Genomic DNA, 17,500 nt, shown 5'->3' on the forward strand with positions numbered 1-17,500 from the left:
TATCAGTTATAGAGTGGCTCCATAATGATTTGCCATCAAGAACGACAAACAAACAGATCATACAACCTCAAATATGTATTAGATACATGAAAAATTGCCAAGCGTATTGTGTCTTCAGTCTTTGCCCTAGTGTATAACAGTTACTCAACCTACACTTTCAACTGTAACTTGTGACTAATGGTTACAGCCTACATCTACAGAGTTAACAATTGTCTCTCCATCAGCAATTTATGTTGATGCACTTAAAGCATCCATAAATATAATGAGTTAACACATTGGACGACGCCATTCGAGCGGAGATGCCCCCGCGCATTTGAAGAAAATAACGAGTAAAGGCGTCAATGAACGGAGATATTCCGTCAGTTGTGTTTTCATTAGCACATCATAGATGGGCAGCCCAGTACAACAGCCCATAGACCAAAAGTCTCATGTCACCAGTCCAGTGAACTTATTTAATCAGAAATGATCTAGGCGATGCAGGGTTTGTGTAACAGCCGTTGATTACGTGGACGAGACTCGTTAGCATAGCTGCATCAAGTGTGCTGTTCCAAGGGTGGAATGTTTTGGCCGACCTATCATTCTTGTCAAAAACAATTATTGCCGGGCCAGTCTATGTCGAGCCCCGCCATCCCTAAAATGCGGCCCGCTCACGCTAGAAAATCATAACGCCATTGCTGGTGTATACCAGAAGGTCAAACAATTAATACATGTCTATGCTACTGAGTACGGCAGTCCACACACGAAGTACAGATTAGTCACACCTCATCCCTAACACTATACACTTAAACACTGAACTCTAAAACCGATCTCGGCATCATGTACGAGTGTTATAGTACTAAAAATTAATCTTATGGTGGTATAACGCTATTTGCTTTAAATATTTTTGGCATCTGAACTGACAATACATCGTCCCAACCAACTGTGTACGGCTAGCTTGGCACAATATGTTCATTTTCATACTTTAAATCCGAGTAGTGTGTTTCTAGCTCATCAAGAAATCTTAATTTGATAACGTGATTAATTTCGCAAACGCGCATTCTATACGGGGGCAGGTAACCCAGTCTATACACGAGGTAGAGTAGACTGGTACCAATCTTCACGACCACTCCTGCCATTGTCATATGGTGACAATTTTTTTTTTTTATTATGAGGAGCTGAACTCGATTTGGAAACGCAGGAAACCAGCAAGTTCACCCTACATTTTGGTATTTTTATTCCATAATTATTTTGAATTCTTCGCGATGCTTTGCCTAGGCAAAACAAACATTTTCACCCACATGCAGTGCTTCAATTTACATGCAGCACGAGTGTCCAGGATTAGCAATCTCAGAGCTTCTTACAATTCAAAATTTTTAACGCTGGACATCGCCCCTGGACCCCTAGGCAGTGAGTAGCACCCCCAGATGCTGAAAATGTTAAAAGCTTGGAGAACGCTGGTATATATATATATATATAATATATATATTCAGGAGTAGATTAATAGGGAAGGAGTGTGACATCAAATAAACAAGGAAATTCCGTCATTTAACTACGCCTTATAATACGCTCGATTTACTACGCGTAACTCATCCAAACTTAGGAGCTCAAATCGGACACAGTACATTCGCCGTAGCAAATCGTGCAAATCGTTTCCCTCGTATACACGCCGGCGCTCCGCAGAGCGCGCAATCCGGAGATACAGACTAAAACGTATGACACGATTCTCCATTCTTGGCCATCAATTCCAAAATCTCATTGCGGCGCCTCTAATTCATAACAAAAGGGCAGCTACGGCTAATGACGCACAGCTTGGCTAACTCGCAGGGCCAATGTGGGCTGCGCTGGGAAGATTTGAGACCGCGATCCAGCATGGCTTAGCTGATTGGCGGTTGGCGTGCGTGCGTGAAGGCATCCAGCTATGTGGCAAGGTGGCCTGTGTAGCTGTGTACGGCAGGGTCAAAGGTTATCTCGGGGCAGAGTGTTGATGCCGAATTTCGCCAGCGAGCCACATGCGCTCGCCGAATTAGCATAGCGCGGTCTTAGGTAGCTGGCCTTTGTTTGAATTAAGAGGCACGCATATGGATTTGGATGAGGCCAAAGAATGGAGAATCGTGCATACGTTTAGGTCTGTATGCTCCGATGCGGTGTTATACGAGGCGAACCTAAAGACAAAAAAAAATACAACTCTATTTTTTTGTTCCGGGACGATGCTAGGCGAATGTAGCTGTGTTCCGATGTTGAGCCAAGTTGGATGAGTGGTATCGCATAGTAAAATCGTAGGTATTATAAGAGCTAGTAAATGACGAAATTTCCTGTTTATGATGTCACAGCTCCTTCCCTATATATCTACTCCTGATATATCATATATTAGTCCAAGATAGGGCTTAAACGAGCCAGCTCAAACAGAGGTCAGGGGGCATAAAAAATAGACCTTGATCATGGGCCTCACATGAACTCTTGTCGAGTACTGCGTGTGTAGATTATAATATAGTGCCACCACTACTATAAAAGGATTTAATTAAAAATTATTGTGCAACCAGTGCATCAAATCAAAAATAAGCACTCAAATCTAGAGAAATAATAATGTTTATGTATAGAGTGTAAATGTTTACTTGTAAGCGAACTTGCAATCAACGTGTATGTGTAACATTTAAAGTTCATAACACACACACACACACACACACACACACACACACACACACACACACACACACACACACATATATTCTATATATAATATATATACAGGGTTCTCCAAGCTTTTAAATTATAGCATGGGGGTGCTACTCACTGCTAGGGGGGTCCAGGGGCATGTAGCGTAAAAAATTTGAATTGTAGAAGCTCTGAGATGCAATCTGGGACACTCTGTGTGTAAATTTGAGGCACTGCATGTGGGATGAAAATGTTTGTTTTGCATAAGCAAAGCCATCGGAAAATTCAAAATAATTAATGGAATAAAAATACCAAAATGTAGGGGTGAACTTGCTGGTTTCCTGGTTTCCAAATCAAGTTCACCTCTCATAAAAAAAAAAAATTGTCACCATTGACAATGGCAGGAGTGGTCGGTAAGTGTACCAGTCTACTCTACCTCGTGTTAGACTGGGTTACCTGCCCCGTAATAATGCCGTTGGAAATTAATTCACGATTAAGATTTCTTGATGAGCTAGAAAACACTCGGATTTAAAGTATGAAAATGAACATTATTGTGCCAGCTAGCCTACACCAGTTGGTTGGGATTGATTGTCAGTTCAGATGCAAAATATTTAAAGTAAAAGGTTATACACCATAGATTAATTTTGGTACTATAACATGCGTACATATAAGATAGCCGAGTCGGTTTAGAGTCAGTGTTAGTGTTAGTGTTAGGGATATGGTGACTGCCTGTACTTGTGTGTGGGACTGCCGTACTCGTAGCATCGACATGTATTAATTGTTTGAACTTCTTGTGTATACACCAGCATGGCGGTTATGATATTTAGCGTGGCGGGTGCATTTTAGGATGGCGGGGCTCGACGATAGCCTGGCGGGCCGCCAGGCTATAAGTGCCCTTGGAGAAACCTGATATAGGGTTAAGGTTAGTCAGAAATAGCTAAACGACCCAGGTCAAACAGAGGTCAGGGGAACATAGACCGTACGAGCCATGAGCTGCTTATATAAACATAAGCATCATACTATCTCACACGTGCACGTTCTAAAAGTTTCAACTTAATAATGATAGTTTACAAGTTACAACGAGTTTACTAGGAAGGAAGTGAAGGAACAAGTACAGAAGAATGCGGTCAATTAAGCTTTAAGAGCAGAAAGCAGGTATGATTGAGAGGTAAATGTTCAGGCTTTACGGCAATTTATGGTAAATATAAGTATATTGTCACTACGTAATTAGTTACATTGCACAATATCCTTCTAAACAGTGTATACATATTAATGTTCAGCCCATGTGGGGATGTGAGGCCCATCACAATCTATCGACTTTTCAGAAATGGGTAGCACTAGTCTACCACGTTAAGAGATACTAGTGGCTGGATACTTAACTAATTGTCAGAAACGTTGAGCACATTGAGCGCGACAATTTTTCAAAAAGGTAACCAGCCAGCGCCCACAATTTTTGGATTTTTGACAAATTTAATTTTTCTAAAAAAAAATTAACTAGCAAGGCTAGAGCATCCCTTTATATATGTTTCTAAAGCTGGTGATATGACTGAACCAATAAAAGAAACCTTTTTGTGATATCTCTCTTTGTATTTTTCCACCAAGTATTTGAAAATGGCTTAATTTCACAAAAAATGCTCAAATTTCAACAAAAAACGTAATTTTAACAAACTTTTTAGATTACACATATATTCTATGAAAAATGCAACTTATGAAACAACCCGGGTAATACAGGTTAGGTATTTCCTTTCATAGGAATGATCATCAAATCTAACAGGTATTATTTTGAAGAATGATAGGCTGCAAAACTTCACCTTTGTGAATGGAACAGCACATTGATGAGCTATCGTAACGAGTCTCGCCACGTAATCAACGCGTTTACACAGACCCTGATCGGCTAGATCATTTCTGATAAAATTAATTCACATGACTGTGACATGAGACTTTGTCTATGGTGTTTGATGGGCTGCCATCTATTGATTGCTAATGAAAACACCAACTGACCGGAATCTCCGTCATTGCGCTTTACTGTTATTTTTTCAAATGACGGGGATCTCCGTGCAATGGCCGCTCAATGTGTTAACTCATTATTTATTGATGCTTAAGCACAAATAAATTGCTGATTAAGAGACAGATGTGTACCTTGTAAGTAGGTGTAACCATTAGTCACAAGTACAGTGAAAGTTGTAGGTTGATAACTGTTACACTAGGCAAAAGACTGAAGACACAATACGCTTGGCACATTTCATGTATCCAATACATATTTGGGAATGTATGTCTGTTTGTTTGTCTGTTCTTGATGCAAATCAATATGGAGCACTCTATAACTGTTCAATGATGTTTAGTAGGGGCAAATTTTGATGCTGAATGTCATGGGCACATTGGATTTGACCACCGAGGTCATCTAAGCAAAAAGCACGAAAAAATAGAAAAAATAAATGGGCCCCTCCAGCAGCATTAAATAAACGGGCCCTGCAGTACAGGATTCAAGTCAAAACAGTCCAAACAGGATTCAGCTTGCACTGACTTTCCTGTTATTAAAGCTGCAGTAGATAAATAAATAAATAGATAGATAGATAGATAGATAGATAGATAGATAGATAGATAGATAGTTAGATAGATAATATTAAAATAGATACATAAATGATAGATAGATAGTAGATAGATAGATAGATAGATAGATAGATAGTTAGATAGATAAATAATAGATACGATATAGATAGATAGATAGATAATAGATAGATAGATAGATAGATAGATAGATAGATAGATAGATAGATAGATAGATAGATGGATAGATAGATATTTAGATATATTTTTGGAAGTATTTTTCTTTCAACCAAGTGGTCACCAACTGAGTGCTTTATTTCCCGGGCAACGCCAGGTATCCTGCTAGTTGGTCATATTATTACCTCTCAAACCTGATTGTTTGTCTGTAAACATCATGTACTGAACTGACACAGTATACCCTGTTGCTCAGGACTCAGTTGTGTATCATGCCATCTACACAACTACTATTTGTGCCGGCATCCCATTCGTGGGTGTTCTGGTTTTACTTATACCTTATGCAGATCTGGCCACGTCTTCGGTAGGATGTGGGTATGAATGTCCACCTTCATTCCAAGTTCCAATCTTCTATCTATATTTTGATATATATATATACATATATATATTGTTATTTTATAATTTTTTTACATGAAATAAATGATATAATATTCAATTACTAGTCAGGTTTTTTTCACAGGCCTTAAAAAGATATTGGGCCTGACATGACATTGAATTAGGCCTCCCTATTTGCAACATGCTATATGCTTTAAAGTGAGGATTTCTCATGATTTTACCAACCTTTTCCATATTTTCTCAGCCGTTCTGATACTTACTGGTACTCCTTGCATAGCACCAAATGAGTATAGAAACTAAACAAGGCTAACATGTCAGATAGCACTCGAACAACATTCTTTCCACCAACATGTGCATTTTCCACAGACATGCTATGTTTTAGTTTAATGCAGAGGTTCTTAACCTGTGGTCCATGGACCCCTTTGGGGTCCGTGAACCAGGCGCATTTGACACGCATTTATGTGCTTATGTGCATTTTTCTGGGGAGGGGTCTGTATAGCTTCCACCAGATTCTCAAAGGGGTCTTCAAAAAAGCATGACTCAAAAAAGGTTAAGAACCACTGTGTTTTAATATATACGTTTCTAAACTGAGTACCAGCCTTGTAAGGATTTTTTTAAAGGAATTTTTGTGATGTACGGTAATTTTGACTAATTTTTGGGAATCCTTAAGTGAGTATTCTTGTTGGGTTACATTCTTGGGTAGCTCTAGTACTATAGCCCGCGGGCTATAGTACTAGAGCTAATTCTTGGGTATCTAAACTGTACATAGCGGGTGCCGGGCACGAAGGAGACTACACTGCCATTGGTACTGGTGCTGGTAGAGCCATAAGCACTTGAAACGTTTCAATAAAAAAAGTTAAATAATTCGTGTTTATTTACCTTTTTATTGAGACGTACGTTCCGTGCCTGTGGCTGTGGCTAGCGCCAAGGTAGCTCTAGTACTATAGCCCGTGTACATTAACTGCCGCAGGGCTATAGCAATTGTCAGCTGGAAATAGCATCAACACCGGTTCCTAAAGTTCCCACAAAAAATTGCTTTACAAAACGCAAAATGATCGGGCTTTTTAACCCTTAATTATCTATCTACGTGGACATCTCACCTATCTTTTTGAACACTACACAACTTTAGACCATGTATTTATCCTTTTATTCCACAAAGTAAGCACTACTTCAAAATTCCGTTTGAAATGCTGTGTGTGCATGCGTGACGTCGCCTGAAATGTAGCTGCATCATAGCTGCCACAGTGTAGCTGCCATGTGTTTTGCCTATGATGCAGCTACATTTCGGGTGACGTCACGCGTGCACACACAGCATTTCAAACGGAATTTGGAAGTAGTGCTGGCACTTTGAGGAATAAATGCATAAATACCTTGTGTAAAGTTGTGGAAAGTGTTCAAAAAGATAGGTGAGATGTCCATGTTGATAGATAAGTGTTAAAAAGCCCGATCATTTTGCGTTTTGTAAAGCGATTTTTCGTGGGAACTTTGGGAACCGGTGTTGATGCTATTTCCAGCTGACAATGTGCTATATAGCCCTGCGGCAGTCAATGTACGCGGGCTATAGTACTAGAGCTATACTTATAGCGCCAAGGTAGCCCGACAATGCAGGCTGTGCGACCGATTGTCCATACCCCCCTACCCCCGTATGACCCCCCGTTTGTCTTCTAACCCTAGCAAGACCGTTTCTTGGAGCTAGAGCCAAGGATTGACGGGGCTCTGTTCACTATGATAATATCATTATGTTGTGTATGTGCCAGTTCTGGGGCCTCCAGGTTAGCCGTGTCTGTCTATTCACCCTCGACTAACTCTCAATATATTAAAAGTACGCTACGAGTTTCACCTCCGTACAGTACATAATTACGACCGTTCACTGCGATAATGTGTACATTCTGAGCTCAGACTTACCTTACAGCTACAATAAAATGACAACTCAATGTACGTGTTATTAGCCGCGTGTACATACACAAGATTTCGATCTATGGCGCTGGTGTTATGCGTGACACTAGCGCCGTCTAACGACAAATACGCAAAATGTTCCAGGTGGCGGATCTACGTCTAAACGTGGCACTGCCACTGCTTGGCCATCGCATGATAGCATCACTTAGCCGATTATATCATTGTAAATAATAATATCAACTATCAAGAGCTAATGCTACATAGAGTGTATATCAGGAAAACGGGAAAATAGTGTTATAATTAGCTCTTGGTCATATGTTTTGTCTCTTACTCTTTTATTTATGGCGTGGATAAATTTAGATACAATAATGTAACCCAAACCCAGGATAGACTGGATGGATGGACATGGGCGGATCCAGAGGGGGAGTCCAGGGGGTCCGGACCCCCCCCTTTTTTACCCCCAAAAAGGGAAAAAATGGAAAATACATAAAAGATAATTTTCTGCTTAAAAATTCCATCTTGGATTCTAGACATCAAAATTACTGCTCAGATGCTCTCAGAATACACAATTTTTTTTAAAATTCTTGGGGGAGGTCCCCCAAACCCCCTCCCCCCTAAGTCGCAAACGTGCCTTAGACACGCCGCATAAGCTGCCTTCGGCACCTTTTTAAAACACCAGAAAAATTAAGCAGGAAAAGTGCCCTTTATTTCTTACTGGACCCCCCCTTTTTCAAACAGCTGGATCCGCCCATGATGGACCAGGATGGACCCTATCCTGGGTTTGGGTTACATTATTGTATCTAGGATAAATTATGCGACCATGCAGAAGCTGTGCAGTAACTTTTATATAAGCCGTCGAAATACAGTGGTAATTTAAATTATACTGCACAGTATAATTTAACACTGTATTTCGACGGTTTAAATAAAAGTTTCTTCTCGTGCTCTCTTGGTTTACTCATGTTACGTATGATCGACTGTGATGGCGCCGGTAACTTTTGAAGTGTTTGACTATAGCCCTATACCCACCCACGCACGAACACACGTACGCACGCACACACACGCGCACGCACGCACACACACGCGCGCGCACGCACGCACACACACGTACGCAAACACGCACATACACTCAATTAATAATTGTGTTAATTACTTGGTTATGGAAATCATGTTGGTTGACATTAATAATAATAATTAATGTTGATTGTAATTAACATATCTGACGGGAGTGATTGGTCGCGACCTAGCTGTTAGATATAGTGGCGTTATAAAGCGCATTTTAGCAACGAAGTGTCGCGGAGACGAGTTTAGTTTGCGAGCGTAAAGAACGCGTAAAAACTAGTATATATAGCTAAACGGATATAGCAGCAATGTGCAAGGGGACCTCAGTGTTATTTTCCACCATGTAATATACATATATATATATATATATATATATATATATATATATATGCATAATATGTAAATTTTGTACGGCACCATAAGATGTCCGCGTAGCGTCGTATTTTCATTCCTTTATTATCCATGAAGTTGTCTTCACAATACAACGTCGCACATTACCAAGGTCACCGTTTAAAAGCATTACAGAAAAAAGCGCCGTGATGGGACGTCGACGGCGTACCACCGAATGAGTGCAGGATGACATTTTTAGAATAGTGAGAAAGATCAGCGATAGAAGTGTAAAGAAACCATTTATATTTTTTAACATTTTTTATTTAATTATGTACATTAGTCCAACAAGAAGACAACAGAATTACACATACGTAAGTACACACGGCGTTGTACTACACAGCTAGGTAAAACTTACGGGTAAATAGGAAATGACAGCTGTCAAGTCCTGTGTCAGCTCGTGACAATAGTTTAGGCCATCTCAGTAGGTAAATGCTGACCAATGAGGTCGAAATAAACACATCCACAGTAAAACGACAAAACCGCACAAATGCCCCCAGTTTAGTTTTTGTGTCAACACAAATACAAATTGGGACAAAATCCCCAGTACACGTCCATATGGCTGTATTCACGCGAAACATGAAAACGACGATATTCACTAGACACCAGTATGTAACACAAAATACTGAAATTCAATACTTACGTACTTTCCTAACCTAGGGACGCATTTTCCTAACGTAGGAAAGCACGGGTGAACACCGGCCAGACAGAACGAACAAAAGTTTTCCATCAAAACCACACATCGATAGTCTGACTCAGCCCTGCACAACCTATATGCTGCATGGCTACTGGATCATATTATCCCGTGTCGAATTCTCTGCAAATATACTGCCATTTGTACGAGTACTAGTGTGTGTGCGTGCGTGCACGTCCGACTGGACTGGCCGTGACTCAGCCAGCTTTATTGGTCAGATAAATGCACTTACTATAACAATGTCACGTCTTACAGCCACACCTGACTTGAAACATGAAGAAGGCAGAATGAACTGCGTAAGAAGGTGCTATTAAAGCCGGTATACGACATAAAGTATTCTTATATGATAGACCCTCTACAATAACTCCGGGCTTGTGCAACAAGCTCTTGTAAACGGCAAGTAACCAGATTCGACTTAACCACCAATAACATATCATCAATAAGCAAGGCCATATATATATATATATATATATATATATATATATATATATATATATATATATAATATATAGTTTGCCGCTAGCGAACAAATTAGACGTTTTCATACATTCTGATGGGCAATATACGCGTGATAAAATAACAAACTGTCACACCAAAAAAATCTGCAATGTAAATAATACTGTAACAGCAAAGTTGTTCATACAAAATTGTCTGAATAAATTAAGGTAAATCGTCATCCCGAAGAGACTACCCAATCCTAGGCAATATTGTGTGTTCATACTAAAGTTCCTGATCTCGGTGGTATCAACCGTAGATGAATGCACAAGTGCAGTTATATCAAGTGCAGTTATATTACAATCGTAACTTCGTTGCTGTCCGATTAATTAAATCACGAGCATAATCTGTCGAAACGGGGTTACTTACTCCTACAATTTTTGTGGGAGTAACTTTACTTTCTTACAATTTTTTACACTATTACAAACTAGTGTCCATTGATAGCAGCTAGCCCATCTCACGAAAACTTCTTTCACCAACAAGGTAAAGGCATTAACAGTTCTACGGAGATCATAATTGTACGCAACAGCTTATATATATAATTATGTACACCGAAATCACTGCCAGTAATAAGCACTTCATAACTAACGGACTGATACCGAGTGATGATCTATAACATTACAGGACAAAGGTAGGCCATTGAACCGTTCATCACTGCTAATTTGTGTGATGTCGGAGGCATTTGAATCTAATCTCTATCATTAACCTGCGACTAATGACGTGCGACTTCATCAAAACATCGTGTTCACTTACAAAACAATTCGACTGAATGGCTCAATGCAAAAGGCACCTTGAATTGGTAAACTGAATATAGCGTTGGCGCCTCAATTAAATCCAGCAGCTCAATATTTCTCAACATGTACGCAATAGTTAAATGCTATTTACAATGATGACTTATATAACATAGTGCTTTTGTAATATTTTTTTTATAATAGTTGTAATAGCTATATTCTTATTTAGGACTATTAATTACAATCACCTAAATAGGCCATATCAGATCATATTAAAACAACATCCACTGTTGCTCACATTTTGGTAGCTCGTCCCTCCCAACCCTTTCATAAACATATCTTCATCAAAACTACCTTAAAAATTCCCCACTTTATACTTATAAAAAGTACCGTCATCTTATACCACATTTCCTATTCAGCCCATGCGCATATGCTGCAACATTTGACAACAAGTGATAATGTGTGATTACATATATATACATATATATATATATATATATATAACACACATATATATAATAGGAGCCCCACTGTTCTGACTCTACTTCTGCAAAAAATCGCACCGAAAATTCACATACAAGACCTTACAGCATATTTTAGCCATGCCACAGATAAATTTCTTCCACCGCATATTGCTAACCTTTATATCATGCTTCATCCTATCTATAAACTATATTTTAAACTATATCTCAGCATAATAACAAACAAACAAATCTTCACAGAACTAATGTCAGAACAGTTAGGTGGAGTTCTACATCCACCCCGAGTCTTCCACCTATATATATATCTTTATGGACTTATACAATTGGTCCTATATTAATTGGTACACGAGAGTGAATAAAATATATAACTCGAATAAAGTGTACAATAACAAAATATAAATAACAATGAACGACAAGTAACGGGGGGAGGGGGGGATATCTAACTCCGGTTTAGCTGCTGGATTTCTCCACTTTGATTGGTATGCAGCCGAGTGGGATCAAGGATCCTGGATGCTTCTCTGAGCTCTTTGTGCTTAGGTTGAGCGGCTCGCACCGATCCATCGTCGGTCTAGGGGGCGCCACGTGAGGCTGCATGGTCACTGGGTATGTGGGCCTGGTCATGCCTGGTGGGAAGAATGTCGAGAACTGCGGCGAGTACGCCAGCGCGCCGCCGCCCACCGTCATGCGCGGCGCGTACGCCGCGCCGGGCCGCGTCGCCGCGGAGACGACGCCGGCGTCCCACGCGCGCCGCGCGGCGTCCGGGTACGGGTAGCTCGGCACGGTGATGCGCGCCGGCTTCGTGTCCTTGGCGTCAGCGAAGCGGTTGACGACCAACGCCAGCTGCGAGACGTGGTTGACGGGGCAGGCGGCGGCGTCTGTGCGGAGGACGAGTCCGTCGGCCGGCACGTCCTTCACCTCGTGTTTCGGCTCGAACGGCGACGCGCAGCGCGGCCGCGGCGCGTCGGGCAACGCGCGGTGAGCGCGGAACTTCTTGTGCGGCTTGTACATGGTGGCGGCGCCGTCGGAGAGCGAGCTGCGCGGTGAGTCCGGCTCCGAGCGGTCGGACAGCTCCGAATCGCCGCCGCGCTCGTAGTGACCGGCGGCCGGCGGGCCGCCGCCGACGGACACCCGTCCGTCGGAGAAGTCGGACGCGTCGCCATCGCGGCGCAGCATCAGCACGTCGAAGCGGCGCATCGAGTCAAGCGAGACAGGGCTCACCTGAGACGCGTCGCTGCTGTCTGTGTCAAGCGGGCTGAGCGAGCCCTCCTTGCGGCGACGCCGCGGGTCCTGCGCGAACGGCATGACGACGTGCGGCATCTGCTCCCACGGCCGCTGGATACACGGCAGCGGCGCGACCCTGCGACCCCCGCTGCCGCCGCCGCCGCGCGCGAGGCCCCCGGCCGGGGTCGGCGAGACGGTCGACGAGACGCCGTTGGCTGGCGGCGGCATCGGCGGACGCGCGATGCCCGTGAGCGCGCTAAAGAGGCGCTCGTTGCTTGCGGGCATCTCGTGCTGCAGCGGCGATGAGGATGAGGACGACGACGACGACGACGACGAGCTGGTGATGGCGTACGGGTCCATCTTGAAGGCGAGCAGCTTCTCGCTGTGCAGCGTGTTGAGCGTGCGCAGGTCGGGCACCTTCATGATGAGGCGCGCGAACAGCGACGGACCCTCGGCGTGGTTCTCCCTGATCACCGTCTGCAGTGACTGGATGATCTTGTCCTGCATTTTCTCAATGCACTCCAGATTTCTGATGCCTGGACGGTCTGCGGAAACAACAGTGCTCACTCGTTAACGATCGTAAACTTCGGAGCTTCGGTTCGGGCCCCTCAGACTGTGCAAAGATTAATTACTGTTATCGCAATAATGCAGCCAAGTGCTTATGTAGCCGGCGCCGAGAGCTAAAATCAATGTAATTGTTACTGAAACCAGAAAATTTGTTTACGACCAATAACCACAGTTTACAACATTTCCGACCGACAGATGGCGCCATGTGGTTAGCTGCCTTACACTAGCTTACCTGGCGCAATTAGGACTACAGCACAGAAGAGGCCGATTTCGCCGTCTGTTAGGTGCAGAGTATTTACTCGCTCCGCAAAGTCGAACATGGAGTTGATGAGGAATCCGGCATTGCCCTTTGTTTGCCCGATATCACGCTTGTAGATCTGTCCGTTGACGAACATCATCGTGTTGCTCTGAGGGTCGAACATGCAAGCCAGTCGCACCAGCAGCACCTCAAACACTCCCGCCTGCAAACAGATCACCCACCCCTTAAAACAACGACACACAAAGCTGAGGCTGACACAGAATATCACTTGCGACCATTACTTGCAGCCCGAAGGGATGAATACGTTTCATAGAGTAATAAGATGGATGCACCTATCGAGTGGAAAGGCGAGTAATAGAATAATAATGGAGTAGTGACATCAGCGAGAGAGCCAAGCGCGATCTCTCAAGATTGGTATTATTGATTTTTTTCTAAATAATATGGCAACATATAGGCGTGACATACATTCGCTGCTGCCCCATATCGCATATAAACATGAAGAAGGGGGTGGTCTCCGAATGTACGTACCTTGAGTAAGGTGACCTGGTCGTCTTGGCAGAGTATGCTGAAGCCTGGAATGCGCTTTGCAAATTCCACTACGCCGCGAATGGCCGGAGTGAATTTCTCTGAGAAGTCCTCCAACATTTGTGAGTTGTCCTTGAACCCCGTGCCCGAGGGATTTGGGTTGAGCGGACAGGCCTGCAACAATCGGAGCGAGGAGTTGGTTAACTTGGTTTTCTCATACATTTGGTTTTCTATGTGCCGGTTAATCATGACACACTGCAGGTGTTAGGGACTAATGCTGCATTGCAAGCATAATGAATCTAGATTCTGCTGCGACAAACAAGTCGAGTGGGCCTTCGACTTTTTTACTTCGAGCGCAAACTTTCTTGACGATGGCCATTCATTTATCCCGCTTAATCAGATAATATGAGCCACTTGTATCAAAAGCTTGCAACAGAAATTCCCTACAATTAACCAGAGCTACATAGAATTAATAAGTGTACAGGAAGAGCAGAAAAGATTCCTACTGTAATTCACCATGATTTGACTATTTTACGGACACTAGCACAATACACAACGTTGATTCAAGCTCCACTGTCGTCATCTATGGACACAAAATGGCTATAAAATGTGCACATTTGAGTGTACTTACAATATTCGCCCCGAAGTAAAGAGAAATAAGTTGTGAAGACGTTAATAATGGTAAGATCACAATGACAACACGTTTAACACCTAAAACTTCATCTACACCACAGACTCATTTTCTGCTTCTTCTCTAAACGTGATACAGCATACTTCAATTCAAGGCTCTAACCTAAAATTCAAAGCATTAACAAATGCTACACTACAATTTCGAATCATAGCAAACACATGCTATTATAAATCTCAGTGCAACAAAATAATTTGCTTCTAAAAGAGGCAACATTAGATTGGTACAATAATGCTTGTTAGCGGCAGAAGACTACACACTGCAACATTGCATAATACGTCCTACTTGCATGATCTATTATACTCGCTGTGAGGACAAATCCGACGTGCGACGGAAACTACCAATGCAACAATCGAGTTCATTTCGAGTCTCACCATGCATTACGAAAAAGCAAGCGAGGACAGACGTGTCACCTGAAACAGGAGGCGGATTCTTACCATCTGGGTGGGGCAGGTGGCGTATTTAGGGTTACAGCGCGCCTTGTCAAACAGCGCTGCCACCTTGGAGCGTGTGTACTCGCACGTCTCCATGTGCGCCTGCATGATGGCGTTCATCAGCTTTTCTTCGTCCTCCAGCTCCGCCTGCAGTGCATTGATCTGTGACTGTTGATTAGCTCGCTGCATCTCAGCCAGTATCTTCGCCTTCTCCCGCTTCGGTACCCGGCCGAACCGCACCGCTAAACGACAAAGACGAGCAAAACGTCAGAACAGGGAGTCGGCACAAATGTTACTACGTTTCGATACATTGCAACTAACATGCAGCCAACGCCGCTGGCCTCTTTATATTTTGCCATGTGAGACCGCCAGTGTGTTACGGAATAAGTTGTCAACTCGTGCATAAATACAAAATCTCAAGCTGGGTTTACACTGACGATTTTATGCGGGCGACTTGGCGTTTTTCTTCTTTCTACCAACCTCTCTATAAATATTCAAAGCGACCGCGAGGCGGCAAACGTTTCAACATTTGACCCGTAGGTACGCGCGGGGCACCGCCGATACGAATTTTTGCATGTATTCCACGCCGCCAGCGTGGCGCCCATAGCAAAAACGTGTTCTACCCCTAGGGTGGAGGCACACGCCTCCTGATTGCTGTTCTCTGATTGGCCACTTGGCAAAAAAACGTCCGACTCGACCGCTCCGAGTCGGCGAAATTAGATTTCCCAACTCGCTGCGCCCGATCGGTTGGTCGTCCAACTTTTGCGTTTACACTGCCGATTGTCAGTTGCCAACTGGCCAAGTTCGTACAATTTGGCAATTCGGCAACACAAAATCGTCAGTGTAAACCCAGCTTCACACACCCACTCAGAGCGGTCACATGAGGTCAAAAACGAACAAAAAAGCCGCACGCGTGTGTGCAAACCTCATTCCTAGGGTATCACTGAAAGTGACAGGTATACGCCATTGCCTAAGGGCAGCGATGACACTGTCTAAACAGGTAAACGTGTGTTCTTAATGAATAGCAGCAAGTCATTACCAGGAACGTAATGATTAGTACTATATTAGTTTTGTTTCCTTATGACTACATCCAATTTATCATTGCAGACATTTAGAGTTCCCCATTCGATAGTAAAACAACAATGAGTTTTAAATCATGCCACACATAACAGACGAAGCTAAACATCATTTCTCGGATAGAGGTACGGTAAGGATACGGTGAGGTAGGGCAAGGGTACGGTAACGTACGGCAAGGGTACGGTAACGTACAGTAAGGGTAAGGTGAAGGTACGGTAAGGTTATTTCGCGAAGTGTCTGCGAACCATGGCCTGCTTCATCAAACGTTCAACACCTACTCGCCGGACATCCGCTAAACCGGGGATGTTGTGGAGACGACTGAATACGCGTGAATATTACACGGGACACGTTAGTAAATGGCCACGCGGTAATCTGCATGGACATGTGGAGGCGGTGTGCACTGCACTGCGCTATTATCCCTGCGCGCACTTGTCTAGGAATAGTCGCTCAAGACACGCTACAGCTCGTCGGCAGTCGCCGCCGCGCCGCACAGATCTATCTATGCCGGTAAACTGTACCGCGGAAAAACCTGCATGCAAAACACCGCGCGCCGAATGTGTGCGTTCGAAGACCTTGAATGAAGAAGATCAATTTATCCAGCTGTAAACGTGCAGTGAGAGCAGAGCGCAGTATTAGCATCAGCGGCAGCAGCATATGGATCGATGAAATTATGCGGGGAGTGTCTGCTAATGTGGTGTTGAACGACATGGATTTGTGCCCATAAGATTTTACTGGCCGGCAACTGGTTAACGTTAAAATAGGCAAGTGAAGCCTCAAACACGACGATGACGATGTTCGTCACCGTGGAGTTGAATTTAAATGCGCCAATCTAGTCCAAGGGCAACGTACACGCGCAAACGCACGCTACAGTGCACGCCTACTGTACACGAGTTCGACGAAGGGCAGTAACCTTGAACCAAGACATACTGCTTATAAAAAATACCGCGCTGCAGCTTATGCAACTAGCGGGGAAATCCGCCCTACTCCGGTTTATCACACGCCAGGGAAAGGGATCCTCGTCGTCACAATAGCACATAGTTCACTCGCCGCCTGTTACGCTACTGTCTGGAAACCTGTCAGTTGGTAAATTACAGTCTTCGCTGGTCGGGGAAAGCAGAGGCGCCCATTTATTTGCGTGTTTCGCTGACCCACTCTGCTATTTGAAGCAGAAAAATCCCTACGCGATCCATTCCGAGAAAACTGGTAAAACGAGTTTCGCGGGCCCGCACGAAATTGC

The 17,500-nt window shown here is 43.4% G+C and overlaps 2 protein-coding genes across 2 annotated transcripts in view; both read right to left on the minus strand.

The window, feature by feature from the left end:
* LOC106814977 (2-amino-3-carboxymuconate-6-semialdehyde decarboxylase-like) overlaps positions 1-7,713 on the minus strand; it is a 14,273-nt gene extending 6,560 nt beyond the window's left edge. The window contains exons 1-2 of the mRNA XM_014819379.1: positions 7,654-7,713; positions 5,691-5,767 (exon numbers count right to left, since the gene is read on the minus strand). Coding sequence (XP_014674865.1) covers positions 5,691-5,747 — 57 coding nt within the window. The 5' untranslated portion in view covers positions 5,748-5,767; positions 7,654-7,713. The remainder of the gene's footprint in view (positions 1-5,690; positions 5,768-7,653) is intronic.
* A 4,229-nt stretch (positions 7,714-11,942) lies between these two features.
* The window catches only part of LOC106814661 (ecdysone-inducible protein E75-like), a 37,270-nt gene continuing 31,712 nt past the window's right edge, over positions 11,943-17,500 (minus strand). The window contains exons 4-7 of the mRNA XM_014819012.1: positions 15,190-15,428; positions 14,068-14,238; positions 13,513-13,741; positions 11,943-13,258 (exon numbers count right to left, since the gene is read on the minus strand). Of these exons, the coding sequence (XP_014674498.1) occupies positions 11,943-13,258; positions 13,513-13,741; positions 14,068-14,238; positions 15,190-15,428 (1,955 nt within the window). The remainder of the gene's footprint in view (positions 13,259-13,512; positions 13,742-14,067; positions 14,239-15,189; positions 15,429-17,500) is intronic.

Source organism: Priapulus caudatus, unplaced genomic scaffold (assembly GCF_000485595.1).
Source record: "Priapulus caudatus unplaced genomic scaffold, Priapulus_caudatus-5.0.1 Scaffold27, whole genome shotgun sequence".
Classification (NCBI taxonomy): Eukaryota; Metazoa; Priapulida; class Priapulimorpha; order Priapulimorphida; family Priapulidae; genus Priapulus; species Priapulus caudatus.